This window comes from Hemiscyllium ocellatum, chromosome 28, assembly GCF_020745735.1.
Source record: "Hemiscyllium ocellatum isolate sHemOce1 chromosome 28, sHemOce1.pat.X.cur, whole genome shotgun sequence".
NCBI classification, from domain to species: domain Eukaryota; kingdom Metazoa; phylum Chordata; class Chondrichthyes; order Orectolobiformes; family Hemiscylliidae; genus Hemiscyllium; species Hemiscyllium ocellatum.
Window position 1 is genome coordinate 5,169,468 of NC_083428.1, and position 17,221 is coordinate 5,186,688.

At 40.2% G+C, this 17,221-nt stretch overlaps 1 protein-coding gene across 5 annotated transcripts in view; it reads left to right on the plus strand.

The window, feature by feature from the left end:
• slc25a42 (solute carrier family 25 member 42) overlaps nucleotides 1-17,221 on the plus strand; it is a 47,734-nt gene that overhangs the window by 17,111 nt on the left and 13,402 nt on the right. For 4 of the 5 annotated variants that reach the window (XM_060845986.1, XM_060845987.1, XM_060845989.1 and 1 more), the window contains exons 2-4: nucleotides 12,117-12,202; nucleotides 14,335-14,446; nucleotides 14,717-14,742. In XM_060845986.1, the coding sequence (XP_060701969.1) occupies nucleotides 12,158-12,202; nucleotides 14,335-14,446; nucleotides 14,717-14,742 (183 nt within the window). In that variant the 5' untranslated portion in view covers nucleotides 12,117-12,157. Of the gene's footprint in view, nucleotides 1-11,454; nucleotides 11,508-12,116; nucleotides 12,203-14,334; nucleotides 14,447-14,716; nucleotides 14,743-17,221 lie in introns of those variants that run through there. The other variant, XM_060845991.1, reaches the window with a different exon arrangement.

The window sequence follows — 17,221 nt, forward strand, 5'->3', positions numbered from 1 at the left end:
GGAAAGAACGCCCCTGGTGCTCACCTTCCACCCTACAAACCTTCGCATAAACCAAATCATCCACCGACATTTCCGCCACCTCCAAAAAGACCACACCACCAGGGATATAGTTCCTTCCCCACCCCTTTCTGCCTTCTGCAAAGACCGTTCCCTCCGTGACTACCTGGTCAGGTCCACGCCCCCCTACAACCCATCCTCCCATCCTGACACTTTCCCCTGCCACCGCAGGAACTGTAAAACCTGTGCCCACACCTCCTCCCTCACCTCTCTCCAAGGCCCTAAAGGAACCTTCCACATCCATCAAAGTTTTACCTGCACATTCACTAATATCATTTATTGTATTTGTTGCTCCCGATGCAGTCTCCTGTACATTGGGGAGACTGGGCGCCTCCTAGCAGAGCGCTTTAGGGAATATCTCCAGGACACCCGCACCAATCAACCACACCGCTTCGTGGCCCAACATTTCAACTCCCCTCCTACTCTGCCGAGGACATGGGCCTCCTTCACCGCCGCTCCCTCACCACCAGATGCCTGGAGGAAGAATGCCTCATCTTCCGTCTCGGAACACTTCAACCCCAGGGCATCGATGTGGACTTCAACAATTTCCTCATTTCCCCTTCTCCCACCTCACCTTAGTTCCAAACTTCCAGCTCAGCACTGTCCCCATGACTTGTCTGGACTTGTCCTTCCTGCTTATCTTCTTTTCCACCTATCCACTCCACCCTCTCCTCCCTGACCTATCACCTTCATCCCCTCCCCCACTCACCCATTGTACTCTATGCTACTTTCTCCCCACCCCACCCTCCTCTAGCTTATCTCTCCACGCTTCAGGCTCACTGCCTTTATTCCTGATGAAGGGCTTTTGCCCGAAACGTCGATTTCGCTGCACTTTGGATGCTGCCTGAACTGCTGTGCTCTTCCAGCACCACTGATCCAGAATCTGGTTTCCAGCATCTGTAGTCATTGTTTTTACCATATTGAATAGTAACCATCTTCGCATTATATAAGTAACCTTAATGGGAGTAATTGAGACTAATTTTAACTGTTGAGCTGAGGGTTTGGATTCGTTAAGTAATGTATGTTATTAGGGAGAGGATACCTTCTATTTTAGGCACTTGATATAGAACATAGAAAAGTACAGCACAGAACAGGTCCTTTGTCCCATGATGTTGTGCCGAGATTTAATTCTAATGTAAAATATAATAACTTAACCTACGCAGTCCTCAACTCACTGCTATCCATGTGCACGTGTTAAACATTTCAGTCTGTATTTTAAACTTAATTGTTTTTTATTTGTGTGTATAGTTTTATTAGTTCTCCTCACCATTAAATGATTAATGCACAGTATCTTATTTGATCGCTGTGTGCATGCAGTTGTTGGGTATGAAAGTTTAAACTTTATACAAATTTAACTTAGTTTGTTGTTGGCATTAAACTAAAATCTACAGTTAAAGTTCTGTAGTTGCCAGCCTTAAACAGGCTTTTTTTTCCCCAAGGGCTCCAGGCAAAGAGCAATTTAATTCAGAACCGGTTAAAACTGGATCCTTATCAATGGAGTCAGATAGACCTTTGTGTTTGGAGCGAATTAACATAGCAAGCTTGGTGTGACATGCCCTTACAATAGTGTGCTAGAGTTCATTTATTTGAGGGGTTAAGCAGAAGAAGGGAAAATGGCATTCTTTGCTGTTGCCTAAACCATTTTAGCCTCCATGGATTGATGCTGCTGCTACAGGAGAAGAATCTGGTTAATAGATGAGTATCTGGAAAGTGATTAATTTTTATTTTATTTCTAAGGAATAAAGTAATACAGCAGGTGGTGGTAAGGTTAATAATATAGAAAATAGGTGCAGGAGTAGGCCCTTCGAGCCAGTGCTACCATTCATTATGATCGTCCACAATAGTATCCTGTTCCTGCCTTATCCCCATAACCCTTCATTCAACTATCTTTAAGAGCTCTAGCTATCTCTTTCTTGAAAATATCCAGAGACTTGGCCACCACTGCCTTCTGGGGCAGAACATTCCATATATCCACCACTCTATGGGTGAAGACGTTTCTCCTCAACTCTATTCTAAATGGCCTATCCCTTATTTTTAAACTGTGTCCTCTAGTTTTGGACTCCCCCATCAGCAGAAACATGCTTCCTGCCTCCAGAGTGTCCAATCCTTTAATAATCTTATGCGTCTCAAAACATCGTCTCTCATCCATCTCAACTCAAGCATATACAAGCCCAGTTGCTTCAATCTTTCAACATATGATAGTTCCGCCATTCCAGGAATTGACCTTGTGAACCTACACTGCCCTCTCTTAATAGCCAGAATGTCCTTCCTCAAATTTGGAGACCAAAACTGCACACAGTTCTCCAGGTACAGTCTCACTAGGGTCCTGTGCATCTGCAGAAGGACCTCTTTGCTCCTATACTCCATTCCTCTTGTTATGAAGGCCAGCATGCCATTAGCTTTCTTCACTGCCTGCTGTACTTGCATGCTTACTTTCATTGACTGATGTACAAGAGCACCTAGATCTCGTTGTACTTCCCTTTACCTAACTTGACTCCATTTAGATAGCAATCTGCTTTCTGCTCTTGCCACCAAAGTAGATAACCACATATTTATCCACATTAAACTGCATCTGCCATGCATCCGTCCACTCACTTAGCCTGTCCAAGTCACCCTGTATTCTCATAACATCCTCCTCACATTTCACCCTGCCACCCAGCTTTGTGTCATCAGCAAATTTGCTAATATTACTCTTAATACTTTCATCTGTATCATTAATGTATATTGTAAACAGCTGCAGTCCCAGCACCAAACCTTATGATACCCCACTGGTTACCGCCTGCCATTCCGAATGGAACCTGTTTATCACTACTCTTTGCTTTCTGTCAGCCAGCCAATGTTCAATCCATGTCAGTATTTTGCCCCCAATACTATGTGCCCTAATTTTGCTCACTAATCTCCCATGTGGAACTTTATCAAAGGCTTTCTGAAAGTCCAGGTACACTACATCCACTAGCTCTCCCTTGTCCATCTTCATAGTTACATCCTCAAAAACTTCCAGAAGATTAGTCAAGCACAATCTCCCCTTCGTAAATCTATGCTGACTCTGACCTTTCTTTTACTGCTATCCAAATGAGTCATAATTTCATCTTTTATAATTGACCCCAACATCTTTTCAGCCACTGACGTCAAGCTAACCTGTCTATAATTCCTTGTTTTCTGTCTCCCTCCTTTCTTGAAAAGTGGGGCAACATTAGCCACCCTCCAATCTGCAGGAACTGATCCTGAATCTATAGAACATTGGAAAATGATTACCAATGTGGGCACGATTTCTACAGCCACCTCCTTAAGTACCCTGGGATGCAGACCATCAGGTTCCGGGAACTTACTAGCCTTCAGACCTAACAATCTATCCAACACCATTTCCTGCCTAATATAAATTCCCTTCAGTTCATCCATTACCCTAGGTCCTTCAGCCACTATTACATCTGGTAGATTGCTTGTGTCTTCCTCTGTGAAGACAGAGCCAAAGTACCTATTCTACTCTTCTGCCACCTCCTTGTTCCCCATAATAAATTCACCCGTTTCTGTCTTCAAGGGCCCAATTTTAGTCTTAACCTTTTTTTTACTTTTCACATACCTACAAAAACTTTTACTATCCTCCTTTATATTTTTGGCCAGTTTGCCTTCGTACCTCTTTTTTTCTCCGCGTATTGCCTTTTTAGTATCTATGGAATCATTTTCCGCGGCCTGAACATATTCCAGAGAACCTTCCAGAACCAGGGACCAGAAGGTTGCCGGGAAGGTACGTTTCCCAGTTAAGTGAATGGGTTTGTTCCTATCTGTGCTTTCAGGCTTCTGTGGTAGATTGTTCCACAATCTACCACAGGGGTGGGGGTAGGGGAAGGGGAGGGGGGAAGCAAGGTGCGAGGGAGGTAGTGGACTACTATTCTTAAAAGAACAAAAATTCCTGGAAGTGAAAGTGCACAGCTCAGATGAAGTGAACATGTAGCACATATTATAAAATCCCCAAGACACACGTGTAGTTATAATCCAGTTGAGGACCACCAACAATGCCATAAAATAAAACAAAGGTTATTGTATGCACTATAAACAATATAGTTACTATGTTAGAATTAATTCTAATTGTCTCGAGAAATCTCCTATGCTTTATGATGTCTTAGATCCATTTGCTTCTATATTAGGATAGAAAATATCCCACAGTCCCCTGAAAACTAATTTTCCTCAGTCTGGCAGTTTTCAGATGTAAAATGTTCCTGTTTTTCCCTCTTAGACACGTTGGTCCCTTGTTCTGGTTGCCCTTTTAAAATTTCTAAGCCAATCTTTGAGGTGCTTTTCTTTTGCCATAAGACTCGCTGTTTCACTCGAGATTCTTTCATGAGTTTCAAGCTAGGTAATCATCCAATTTCAGTTCCCTCACCAAACATTCAACTAGAGAATAAGCCTCACCAATATTCCGGTAATTATAAAGTTAGCTTTCTGTCTGCTTCCCATACAAACCTAACTGTCATTTAATATGACTGTCTTTGAGTGAGCTGCACTCACCAACTTCAAGCTGTAACTAACTCACAGCAAATATCCTGAAAACTGAAACCAGAGAATCTCCCTCAGCTCCAATTGTGAACCATAGCAACACCAGCATCCTCAGGGATGGCCTAGAACAGATCTTTAAGTGAAGCACTCCCTCATAAAATTCCTCCTTTGATTGACAGCAAATGGATTTTACAATTCTACAGGATTTACCAAGTGCTTTTGAACAAATTTAACTCAAATTCCCAAAGCGAAAAAATATCTGTGCCCAGACCTTACATAAAAGACTCAATGTATCATGCTTGTAATGTTTCAGTGAAGTCCACTTACAATTTATGATCACATCTTTATGAATGTTAACCTCTTAAGTCAGCACAGCCCCAATCCTTTAGTCCATAAGACATAGGAGCAATTTTATACAACTAAATGTAAAGTTTAATAAAATAACTAAGTAGTTTCTAAGATCCCATTAAAAATGGAAAGACAGGTGATGTGTCACAGATGCAGCATATTGGAGTTCCTGAATATCAATTTGGTTTAGAGCAAGAGTTTGAAGGTTGAGTGTCTTTGCTCAATGTTCAAGCTGGAGGCTGAACTACAGACACTGCCACACATCAGGAAAGGGAAAAGTTACATTGATTTCTTCTTAGCAGGTAGCAGTCATACTTTAATTTGGTCAGTTTTTGGAAACTGTAGAATGATTGATCATGAGTAAGGCAGGTAGAGGAATCCAGAGGGCAGGAACAATTGTTCAACATGTTTGAGGTTCTTTCAGTTTGTCTGGATGAGAATAAAGGCTGACAGGTATGAATGAGCTAACTGATCATGGAAGCATGGTATAGGAAGCCATTTGACTGGGGATTAAGATGGAATGTAATGGTAGCAGATGACAGTCCAAGAAAGGGAGTTGATACTTTCTTCTAAGCCCAGAGCATGAATCCAAATGGCTGTGTTACCTGGATTCAAGATGTAGAGAAACTTGGTGTGGGAACGGAAGATTCAGTCATAGTGTTCCATGTCAGGACCATTGACATACACAGAACAAAGAAGGAGATTCTGTGCATTTAGGAAGCTAGATGCCCAAATTAAGAAGGATGTAAGTAGCAAAGCTTATAATCTCTGCACTATTAACTGAGGGTTGTGTAAATTGCTATTGGTCAAATTAGATTAAAGAGAGACGAATGCCTGGCTCAAAGACTGGTATGGGAAACGTGGATTCTGATTCATGGGGCACTGGCAGCAGTGCTGGAGGAAGTAGGATCCATACCAGTAGGGTGATTTCCACCCTTGGGGGTGGGGGGTGGTGTGTGAGGTCATTCCTTGCAACTGCAAACTGATGGAATAGAAAAGACGTCCAACGGTATGGTGGGGCAAGGCTTCTAATTTGGACAGATGTAATAAATCAAAGGTAGAATCAAGGCCAAAGAGCAAATATTAAAATGGCAAACCAATCATAACAAGGTATAGTGTCTAAACTTTAAGAATCAATCAACAGATGAGATGAGAATTTATAAAGTGAGTAATAGGATAAAGTTAAAGACTATGTATCCAAACGCACATAATATGCAAAAACAAAGCAGATGAACTTAATATGCAAACTGGAATGAACAAGCACGATCTGGTAGCTGAGAGATATAGCTGCAGAATGGCATGCATTGGGATCTAAATCAGAAAGGAATCAGAACATTCATAAATGACCCAAGTCAAAAATTTGGAGGAATAGCTGTTAGCTAATGGTATTTGCACAGCATAGAGAGTTGAACTGCATTTAGGAAACAGAGCTATGGAAACAGTTTGGGGAGAAATGGTAAGGGTATGAAGTCAGTTGTGGGAATCGTGTACAGACCATGTAGGGTGGGGACATAAATCATGGAAAAATGGTAATTCGTTAGAAAGACATCCAGACAAGCTGAAAGAACCTCAAACGTGTTGAACAGTTGTTCATGCCCTCTGAGTCCCTCTACCTGTCTCAATCAAGGTCAGTCATTCTACAGTTTCCAAATCATAGGAGATTTTAATCTACATATTGACTGAAAAAGTTGAATGGGCAAAGGTAGCCTAGATGAATTCGTTGAATGTTATCAGATCAGTTTCTCAGAATAGCACATTCTGGAACCAACTAAATCTTGTGTTGTGCAGTGAGCCAGGGCTAATGAATGATTTCTGAGTGAAGGTGCCCTTAGGTAGCAGTGACCATAATATAATTGAATTTTGCATTCAGTTTGAGAGAGAGAGAGGAGTGGGTCTGACACTTTTAAGTAAAAGTTAAATAAGGGAAATTGGGAAATCTCAATAGCAGAAAACTACAGACTAGTTAGCTTAAAATCTCTGATGGGGAGGATGTTAGCTATTATGCAAGAAGTCGTAGCAGGGCACTATAGATACGTTTGCAGATAATCAGACAGACTTAACATGATTTTGTGAAAGGGAAATCATGTTTGATCACTCTATTGGAGATATTTGAAGAGGTGATACATGATGTGGATCAGAGTAAATTGTGGTGTACTGTAATTAGGTTTCCAATTGGCAATTGATAAGAGTCCACATCAAAAGTTATTGCAAAACAATGAAGGCACATAGTAGAGGCAGCACTCTGGCATGGAAAGCAGTGACTGACTAACAGGAAGCAGAGGAAGGGTGTAAGGGGGTATTTTCAATCTGTCAAAATGTAATGAATGGTGAGCCACAAATCTCAATGCTTGGCCTTCAAAGATTATAATTTATCTAAATAGCTTGGGTGAAAAGATGGAATTGAATGTTTTAGGCTGAGGTTTATGAAATCATGAGAGGCATGGATGGGGTGAATAGACAAGGTTTTTACACTGGCGTGGGTAGTCCAAATCACAGGGCATAGGTTTAAGGTGAGAGGGGGAAGATTTAAAAGGGACCAAAGGGGCAATGTTTTCAGAGGGAGGTATATGTATGGAAAAACTGCCAGAGTAAGTGGTGGAGGCTGGTACAATTACAATATTTAAAAGGCATCTGGATGAGTGTATGATTAGGAAGGATTTAGAGGCATGTGGGCCAAATGCTGGGGCTAGATTAATTTATGATATTTAGTAAGCATGAATGAGTTGGTCTGAAGGGTCTGTTTCCATGCTGTACAGCTCTATGACTCAATATAGTTGTCACATTTTTTAATGGCACAAAATAGGTAGAAAAATATATTATAAAGTGGACATGAGGTTTTAAAAAAGTAGTGGTGAAGTAAATTGTTAAAGATGTGGCAAAAGGAGTATCATGTGGGAAAAATGTGAAATTGTCTCCCAATTATAGGGAGAATAACAAAGCATGTTTCTAAATCAAGAGAGATTGTAGAGTTTTAAGATGCAGACAGATATTGGTGTCTTTATCCGAGAATCATGAAAGGTTAGTGTGCAGGTACAGGAGGAAGTAATTATGAAAGCTAATGGATCATTACGAGTTATTGTGACTGAAATTGAATACCAAAGTAGGGAGGTTCTGATTCAATTATTCAGGGTGCTGGTGAGCTGGAGTACTGTGTACAGCATTGCTCACTGTATTCATGGAAGGATGTAAATGCATTGAAGACAGTTAAGAGAAGGGTTACTAGTCCAGTACCTGAAATGGGTGCGTTGTCTTGTGAGAAAAGAAGATTAAACATATTAGGCTAGATTGTCAAGGTAGGTGACATGGGGAATTCAAGTTACTGTAAGATCAGCCATGATCCTATTTTGGAGCAGCATTGAGAGGCTGAATGGCCTACTGATTTTGTATATTTGTATGTCATATTGCAGTTTGTGGGAGCTTGCTGGAGATAGACTGTGGCCTAAATGGACAGTCCCATGTGTATATTGCATTACACTTCATTAGCTTTACAAGAATGTGTCAACTAAATGTTTCTGGTTCATGCATCAGTTATTATCTGCATCCCTTGTGATTGCCATTAACAGCATGTTGCATTTATATGGCTCCTTCAATATAATCAAAGGGCCAAGATACTTGATAGGTGCATTGTAAAACAAAGTATGCCACTAAGCTAAAGAAGGAATATTGGATCAGGTGACCAAAAGCTTGGTCAAAAACGGTAAGTTTGGAGGAGTGTCTCAAAAGAGAAAAGTGACATAAATGTGAGTCGAGCTATATGCAGGGAATTCCAGATCTTGAAGCCTGAGAATCTGATGGCACAACCCCCATTGTGGGGTGATTAAAATTGGAGATGCTTAAGAAGCCAGAGTTAGTGGAACACAGATACATAGTTTAGTGTCGTTAGTTAATGTTTCATATTGTAAGCCAAGTATCACTAGCAGTTGGGGTAAAAGTGCTTGAACTGATTTCATATTGTATTCTTGCAGTTAGCAAAGCAGAGATCTTTACCCTGCACCTTGGCTGGATTTGTGCCTGGTGTAGAAAGGTCAGTCCTTAATTCACTTCCACTGACCTTTTCCTTTTTGAAAACTTAGTTTCCTACAGTACAAAAGCAAGTGCAGTTCAATAATTCCAAATTGTCTGTCCAGAGGTTGTGCAGGATGCTACATTGATACCTCACTGATTCTTCATCTCTGCCCGCATCTGCCAGATGTTCTCTTGTCTCCATCTATCCTTACCTTGCTGGCCTGTTGCCCATCTCTTTTTCTCTGGCCCCCTTTCTTCCCACCTGGCCTTCTATCTTTATAACTGTCTATCTCTATAACTGTCTATCTGTGTGTTTCTCCTCCTGCATCTCTGGCTTCCTGCATTTTTTGGGGGTTTTTTTTGGATTATGTTGATAACACAGTGAGGGAATGCTGTGTTAGATTTTAGTCATTAGTGGCAAGGCTGGATTTTGCTGGAGGAGTTTCTGATATGTGTGAGACTGTGCACAGGCCAGACACACAGAGGGTGATTCAACATGAATCATTTCAAAATACTCAGTAACTGAGCGCATTGGACTTGCAACATTGACCAGCTGCTGAGAAACATTGACAGTACTGACCCTTAATACAAGTTGGATTGCTTACAAGAATATGTTTGCTTCGAAAGAGGTCAAATTATCAAGCATTAGTGTAGCTAAGGTGAAAAGGGCGATGAATGCTTAAAATTTGAAATAAAAAAAGCAGAAATTTAAGTTCTATAATTAGTACTGTGACTGATGTCGTTTACAGTTTGAACACTTTATTTCTAATTGGGTGCGGGCCTCATTGGCTAGGTCAGCATTTATTGCCCATTCCTAATTTGCCAGAGGGTAGTTGAAAGTCATCTACATTACCGTGTGTCTGAAATTGCATGTAGGCCAGACCATGTAAGAATGATAGTTTCCTTCCCTACAGGACATTAGTGAACCAGATAGGTTTTTTTGGACAATCAACAATGAATTCGTGGTCACGCTTAGACTCTGAATTGCAGATTTTTATTAATCTGCGGTGGGTTTCTGGGTCCCTGGAATATTACTGCATCTCTGGATTAACAAGGAGAAAGTGAGGACTGCAGATGCTGGAGATCAGAGTTTAAAAATGTGTTGCTGGAAAAGCGCAGCAGGTCAGGCAGCATCAGAGGAACAGGAGAATCGACATTTCGGGCATAAGCCCTTCTTCAAGAATGAGGAGGGTGTGCCAAGCAGGCTAAGATAAAAGATAGGAAGGAGGGACTTGGGGGAGGGACGCTGGGAATTCGATAGGTGGAAGGAAGTTAAGGTGAGGGTGATAGGCCAGAGAGGGGGTGGGGCAAAGAGGTTGGGAAGAAGATTCTCCTGTTCCTTTGATGCTGCCTAACCTGCTGCGCTTTTCCAGCAGCACATTTTTAATCTCTGGATCAACAGTCTAGTGGTAATACCTCCCTCCCAATTTAAATTGCTATTTAATTTTCTGGTCTGCAATGCTTCCTTCCTTTCTTGCTTTGTTACCGCAGCTAGTTTTCCCTCTCCCCTGCTGAAGCTGCTGACCATTGCTGCTTTACATTGCATTTCCAGAAGAGCTGGCAGCCCCTGGCTGGTATCCTATTGAAGTGACATCATGTTTATGACTACAGAGGAGTGTTTGAGTTGCATTTTTTCTGACATGCAGGAACCCATCCTCATTTCATCTACCCCTGCTGTTCTCTGACCTACAAATCTAATGTTTTGGAGAAGTTGCAAACACAAAGGTTCACCCCTCTTTTTGAATCCCTCTCACAATCCAGCATCCTTCATGATTCCACCCTGCAAATAATCTGTTGCACTGGCAAGCTACTCTTTATGCATCCCCTCCTTTTACACCAATGATCATTCACTTGAGCTGTTGAGGTCTATTTTGTGGAATTCTCTCCTGAAACTCATCAGAGGCTCCTCTTTAAACCTACGTTTGGCAACGTTTTTGTTAAGCTGTTTCCAATTACTCCTCTGCTGTGTAGTGTACGAATCTCTGTCAAATCTGTAGTGCTGGAGATAAGTATCTGGAATCTGTTTTGAGCTCCCCTGAGTGTATGTTTAAAACCAGTAATGGACAATGATACAATTACTCTTTTAAATCTCAAAGTACTGCTTATGTGGCTAAAGCTAAACTCAGCACCAGAAATTGAAACAAAAACAGAAATTGCCAGAGAAATTCAGCATCTGTGGGAGAAAAAGAGTTAATGTTTTGAGACCAGTGACCCTTTGTCAGAACAGAAGCTGAATCTGATACAAAAATCCTTGAAAGCCTGTTCTGGAAAGAGAAGAAACTTATCAAAATTCAAGGGCAAGGCCAATGTGTTTTGATGAGTGCTGGTGACAGATTTAGAACCTTACGTTTGCTGCCTGCATGCTTTGGATTTTTGCATCACTTATGCCATAGCTTACTAGGTTGAAAGACAGACTATTGATGACAGTGATGTGAGTGAGCTGCTGTAATGGAGGCTGTCATTATCAACAATGCACCTTCAACTCATTCACCTTTAAAAGTAGAAGGGTAGAGTGTATAAAATCACCCACTGATGGCGTGTGCATCAAATATAAGACTATACATGTTTCAGTGGGAAATTTGAAACAAGTAGTCTGTAAAAAGGTTGATACATTAGCAAAGTCAGAAAGTGAATGATTATGATTGTCGAGAATTTGCTGAAAGTAAAGCTATTATGAGCTAGGCTGATCTTGCACATCTCAAGGGTATTTGGTTAAAAGTCTGAATGTTCTGCTTGTGAATCGCTTTATTGATGAAGTTGAAAGCAAAATAATCGGTTGCAGGCTCTGAGCACTTTACATTTTAAAAATCTTGATATTTGCGTAGAGTCACAGACTGTCTCCTTGAAACTTTGTTCTCGAAGATGCTTCAAGGATGCTGGGAAAAGAATGAGAAATGTGGATAGCCCAGTTACAAGCAAGATATTGGATTACTCTGAATAAAAGTTACCATGGCTCCAAGATTTTGATAATTCTTTTACTAGAAGAAAATGCTTCATCTTTATGAAGATTTTAAAAAATGACAGTTGTTTCTTTCAGTCATATTTCCAGTGCATTTGCAAGCACATCTGCAGACCAATGTGACTTTAAAACATAACTGAGAGTGCAGAACAAATGTATATAATTAAACTATTCAATACAAAAATGAGTTTGTATGAGTTTCATTGATTTAATGGAAGCGATAAATCAGTATTGATAATTTTTTCTTTTGCAGGAGTCCTGTGATCTTCACACCATCCTGTGACAGGGATTGGTATGGAGAATGTTGCGAAGAAAACTCTTGACACTGCTCCCACTCAGGTAAAAGTTAAAATGGAGAATATAGTTGATGATTTAAAGCATCACACAGAGACCCCAATGAATAAACTGGCAAGTGTACACTTAACTCAGAATGGTCATGTTGGATGCCAAGGAAAACTATGATTGTGCAAAGATTAGCAAGTTGTGTACGTTCTCAGTTCTTAGAAACCAAAAGATCCACTTAATGACCCAGTGGGAAAAGGCAGCTCCTGACATATCATTAACCCACCTAAACTTAAGGATGTTTATGTTTCCCAGTTAGTGTTGCGCACATTGATCTCTGTTAAATTTGAAGTGGGTATGTGGTGGTACAGATAAGTCACTGTTACACTGGAGTGTTACTGACTGGACATGGTGTTATACGCAGCAGACCTATTACTGATGGATACAGATTTGTGCCACTAGGGAGGAAATTGTGCAACTAACATTCTACTGTATTGTCTGATTCCCTAACCTGTGCATTGACAGCTGACGTTACTTCAGGATGTTACAATTGGCTTCAGTGGGCAAGGGAGAGGGACATCATCTTGTGTGAGCATTAGACAAGAATAGAACTGCATTTGCTGTAATTTTTATCTTGCTGAAAGTCTTCTGGCACTCATCATGAATCCTCTCAAGTTAAGAATGAGCAATTCCATGAACATATCTTAGGAGAGAAATAAAACGTGCTTTGAACTGCAGTATTATGATTTTTTTTTCCAGAAAAGGAGTTTAGTAAATTGGGATAGAAAATGACATGCTTTTTTTCTTCACACCATCCTGGTGTGAAGATTACAGGACTCCTGACTATGCTAAATAAGCCTAGATACAAAAGTGCATACAAAAATGCCCTATCTGTATTACAGTTCATTCTGATTCATATGATTCTAGCCACTTTGAGTTCATTTTATATCTGTTTCAGAGCATTTTCAATTTGCTCACGTATGTTTTGAAAATCAAGTAACTTTTTTTTCTAAGCAGTGAACACTTTAAACAGTAAATATATTTGTTCATCATAATGTCACAATCTGATACTCATCATGGATTTAACCCAGGTACAAAAGCGACTGGCCATGTATTTGGAGAAGTTCTTTGCAGAAAATTCTATTGTCAATTTACCCTTGAAACTGGTACCGATCTTCCTTGTTGTATATTGGGCTGTGTCACGACTTCCTTAATGTTTGCACCATAAGAACCCAGGTTGACTGGCCATTGTCACTTTGCTCTTTGTGGTATATTGCCAGCTGCTGTATTTCTTCCATTGCATGCCTGATTACATTTCAAAAGTACAATTCATGGAACATACAATATAAAAGCAACTCTTTTGCTGGCTTTTTTGCTTTCACTCATATCAACAAACTCTCTTATCTGCAGCCTTGTGCTTTGTTGCTAATGTTGAGCATCCATCCTAGTTTATTTTGCATACTTGATGATATACAGGCATCCCTTGGTCAGGGTAAGCAGTCTTGCTGTTTGGCTGTCCTCTGCTATTTGGCTGCAGTGTACACAATCTACAGGATGCACTGTAGCAACTTCCTTAAATCTTATTAGACAGCTTCTTGTACACCCACCTCTGCACCCTCTAGAAGGGCAAGGGCAGCAGATGTATGAGAGAATTATGACCTCCAGATTCGCCTCTTAAGTTGCACACCACTCTTTGTTCATTATTGTGTAAAGTCTTGGAGCTTCTTCCCTAACAGGAATGCCTTCACCGTGGGGACTACAATGATTCAAAAATTAACGCGCTGCCATATTCACAAAAGTGATGAGTGATGGACTCTAATTCCTGGTTGAGATAATGTTGTTCCAATGCATGAAAAAAGAAAAGCTTTAAGAATGTTTAGCAGTACTAAGGAAGATTTCCGTTGTCTAACCAGTAATGTACATATCTTGGAAATATCTGAAGAGACAAGTGGGCAGGGAACCATACTCTGTATCAAGCCAATGTTGTATGTCCCTTGTGAGTAGTTTGGTGAGATGGAAGTAGTTTTATTTTGCAAATAACCCACACTGTGCATGGTGCCTGAATTGGAAACTTTCCTTCTCAAGGTTAAATATTCCTGACTTTGTGGAATGCAAAAGTTTGCAAATTTATTAAAAGAAATAAAGATTATTTTGACCTGATGGAGGTATTTTTTGTCTGACTTTCCTAGGATGTGAGAGGGAAGCGACATATCATTAATTCCCTCATCTCGGGAGCAATTGCTGGAGCTGTCGCAAAGACAGTGGTAGCACCGCTGGATAGAACCAAAATAATATTTCAAGGTAGGAGGAGATGGCCAGAGTGGAATTCCTTGTTTATTCTGGCTGTGCTCTATATTTCTAATAAAGTAAAAGAGAATATCACAGTGCTGCCTGACCTGCTGTGCTTTTCCAACACCACTCTAATCTTGACTGTAATCTCCAGCATTTGCGATACCCACTTCTACCTAAGAATACTTGATGCCTGCATAGCTGTGCATTTGTGTTGGTGGGATGGTTATAGCAACTTTGTCAAGTCTAATTGATTTTTTTTTTGTTTCCCTGCATTCGCAGTATCTTCAAGAGGATTCTCAGCCAAGGTAAGGTTATTTCTTTTCTTATTTAACTGCGTATGCTCTCTGCGCCTCCCCCACTTGACCATCTATCTGTATATTGTGCATTATTTGTGCCTTGGTGCTTAGAAGAGAAATAAAGTAAGCCGATCATCTGTTGGTTTCTTCTGAACCCCTCAAAGACCTGAAATATGTGTCAGAACAATCCGTCTCCAGTCAACTGGGAACAGGATGGGCTTTAGATTATACCCAGCGTTATGAATAGAACAATAATAAGACATCACCAGACAGTATGAGTTGTCTCACAAGAATATGCATGAAGTTGATAATTTTTCATAAAAACAAATAGAGCAATAAATCTTTATAAAATTTGTCTGGTTAGGCCTCAGCTGGAACATTCTGTCCATTCCATTACTTCAGTAAAGATGTCAAAGCCTGGGACAGGTTGCACAGGAGGTTTATTGATTCCAAGGGATGAGTTGGTTGATCTTGTATTGAGAGATTGGAGAACCTAAGATTGTTCTCAGAGCAGGAAAGGCTAAGAAGAGATTCACTGGAAGTGTTCAAGCTTATGAAGGATTTTGATGATTGGGAGAAGAGATGAGAAAGTTGCTTTTTTCCCAGTTGCGTAAATTTTAAGCTATTACCAAATATCTAGAAATAGTGAGGAACATGTTTTACGCAGAGAGTTACAGACTTCCTGTAAGGCAGCTGGGTACACTTTTAATAGAAAATTTACTTTTTTTGCAAAAAAGAAAATTAACAATAAGCAAGTAACTGTCTGGGGAATGGTCTTAGCACTGATCTGATTTTTTTCTAAAATACCAAAAAGTTCCTGATTTTAAATGTTCAGTCCCATAATTGCGGATTCTTGCATATTGATGGCACTCTTTTTGCCAGTATTTTGTAAAACAGATTTAAATATTGATAATGTTTGTAAAGCAAATATCAGGCTGTGCAGGTATTTAAGATTGTAAATGAAACATTTCTAATTTAACTAGATTTCATCATTACAGTGGCTACATTTTAAAATTAATGTTTTAAATATTTCCGTAAATTCGAGCAATTCCTGAGCTCATGTAAAGCACTGTGTATAAGTGCAAGTTCTTTTCATTGTGAACCTGTGTGCTGTATGTCTTTCTACTTTGACTGGAGGAAGTTTTTTAGCTCAGTTGGTGTGAAGTTAAACTTAAAAAAAGTTTGTTTATATCATTTGGAACAGAACTACCAACATAAATGAAATAGGGAATCCTTGTTTTCTTGTTTGTCAACTAAATATCCATTTGTTTCTAATAAAAGTTTGAGAAATTTTGTTTGAAAACAAGCAATTTCCTGGAAAGCATTTTCACCAAATGTGTATTTTTGAAGAGCACTAATTTGAAGGATAATGAGAATCGTTAGGCCACTGCTGGAATATTGCGTGCAATTCTGGTCTCCTTCCTGTCAGAAAGATGTTGTGAAACTTGAAAGGGTTCAGAAAAAATTTGCAAGGGTGTTGCCAGGGTTGGAGGATTTGAGCTACAGAGAGAGGCTGAACAGCTGGGGCTGTTTTCCCTGAAGTGTCGGAGGCTGAGGGGTGACCTTATGGAGGTTTGTAAAGTCATGAGGGGCATAGCTAGGGAAAACAGGCAAAGTCTTTTCTCTGGGTTCAGGGAGTCCAGAACTAGAGGGCATAGGTTTAGGGTGAGAGGGGTAAAATATAAAAGAGACCTAAGGGGCAACATTTTCACACAGAGGGTGGTACGTGTAGTATGGAATGAGCTGCCAGAGGAAGTAGTGGAGGCTGATACAATTGCAATATTTAAGAGGCATTTGGATGGGTATATGAATAGGAAGGGTTTGGAGGGATATGGGCTGGATGCTCGCAGGTGGGACTAGATTGGGTTGGGATATCTGGTCAGCATGAATGGGTTGTTTCCATGCTGTATCTTTCTATGACTCTAACTGCAGTGGGATTTGGGATTAAAGTTCTTTCACAGAGTTGGCTTACGTGTGAATGACTAAATTTCTGCCTTCTATACCATAAAGTATTATGGTTGATGGATCTTCAAGCATGAAAATGATTTATAATTTTAAGATGAATATCATCCTGCTCTCTTCCATTGCATCCCTCTGTAGTTTGTCCAAGGGAAGTAACAAGTGAGCTATGAGTTCTTTGATCTAGCTTTAGCTGCTTGCATCATCTGACAATCTCTGTGCCCTCTGCTATCGGATGCTCTGAAAGTTAGTTGGGCTCTAATAATACTTGTGAATAACTAGCAGTTCAAAAGTTGGCTATGTAGCACTGTGTAGGGACGAGTTAAAGTTTATGCATTTCTGCTTCATATTTCAGATGGCTAGTTTGAGATGCGCTTGTCTGAGGTTACACAGAAAGGTGGTCTTGCATTTGAGTAACACCTTTGACTTCAGGATGTTCCAAAACGCTTTCCAGTCAAAAAGTATTTTATGAATTGTAATTACTGTTGTAATGCAGGAAATCTGCCAACCAATTTGTGCCAAGAAAGCT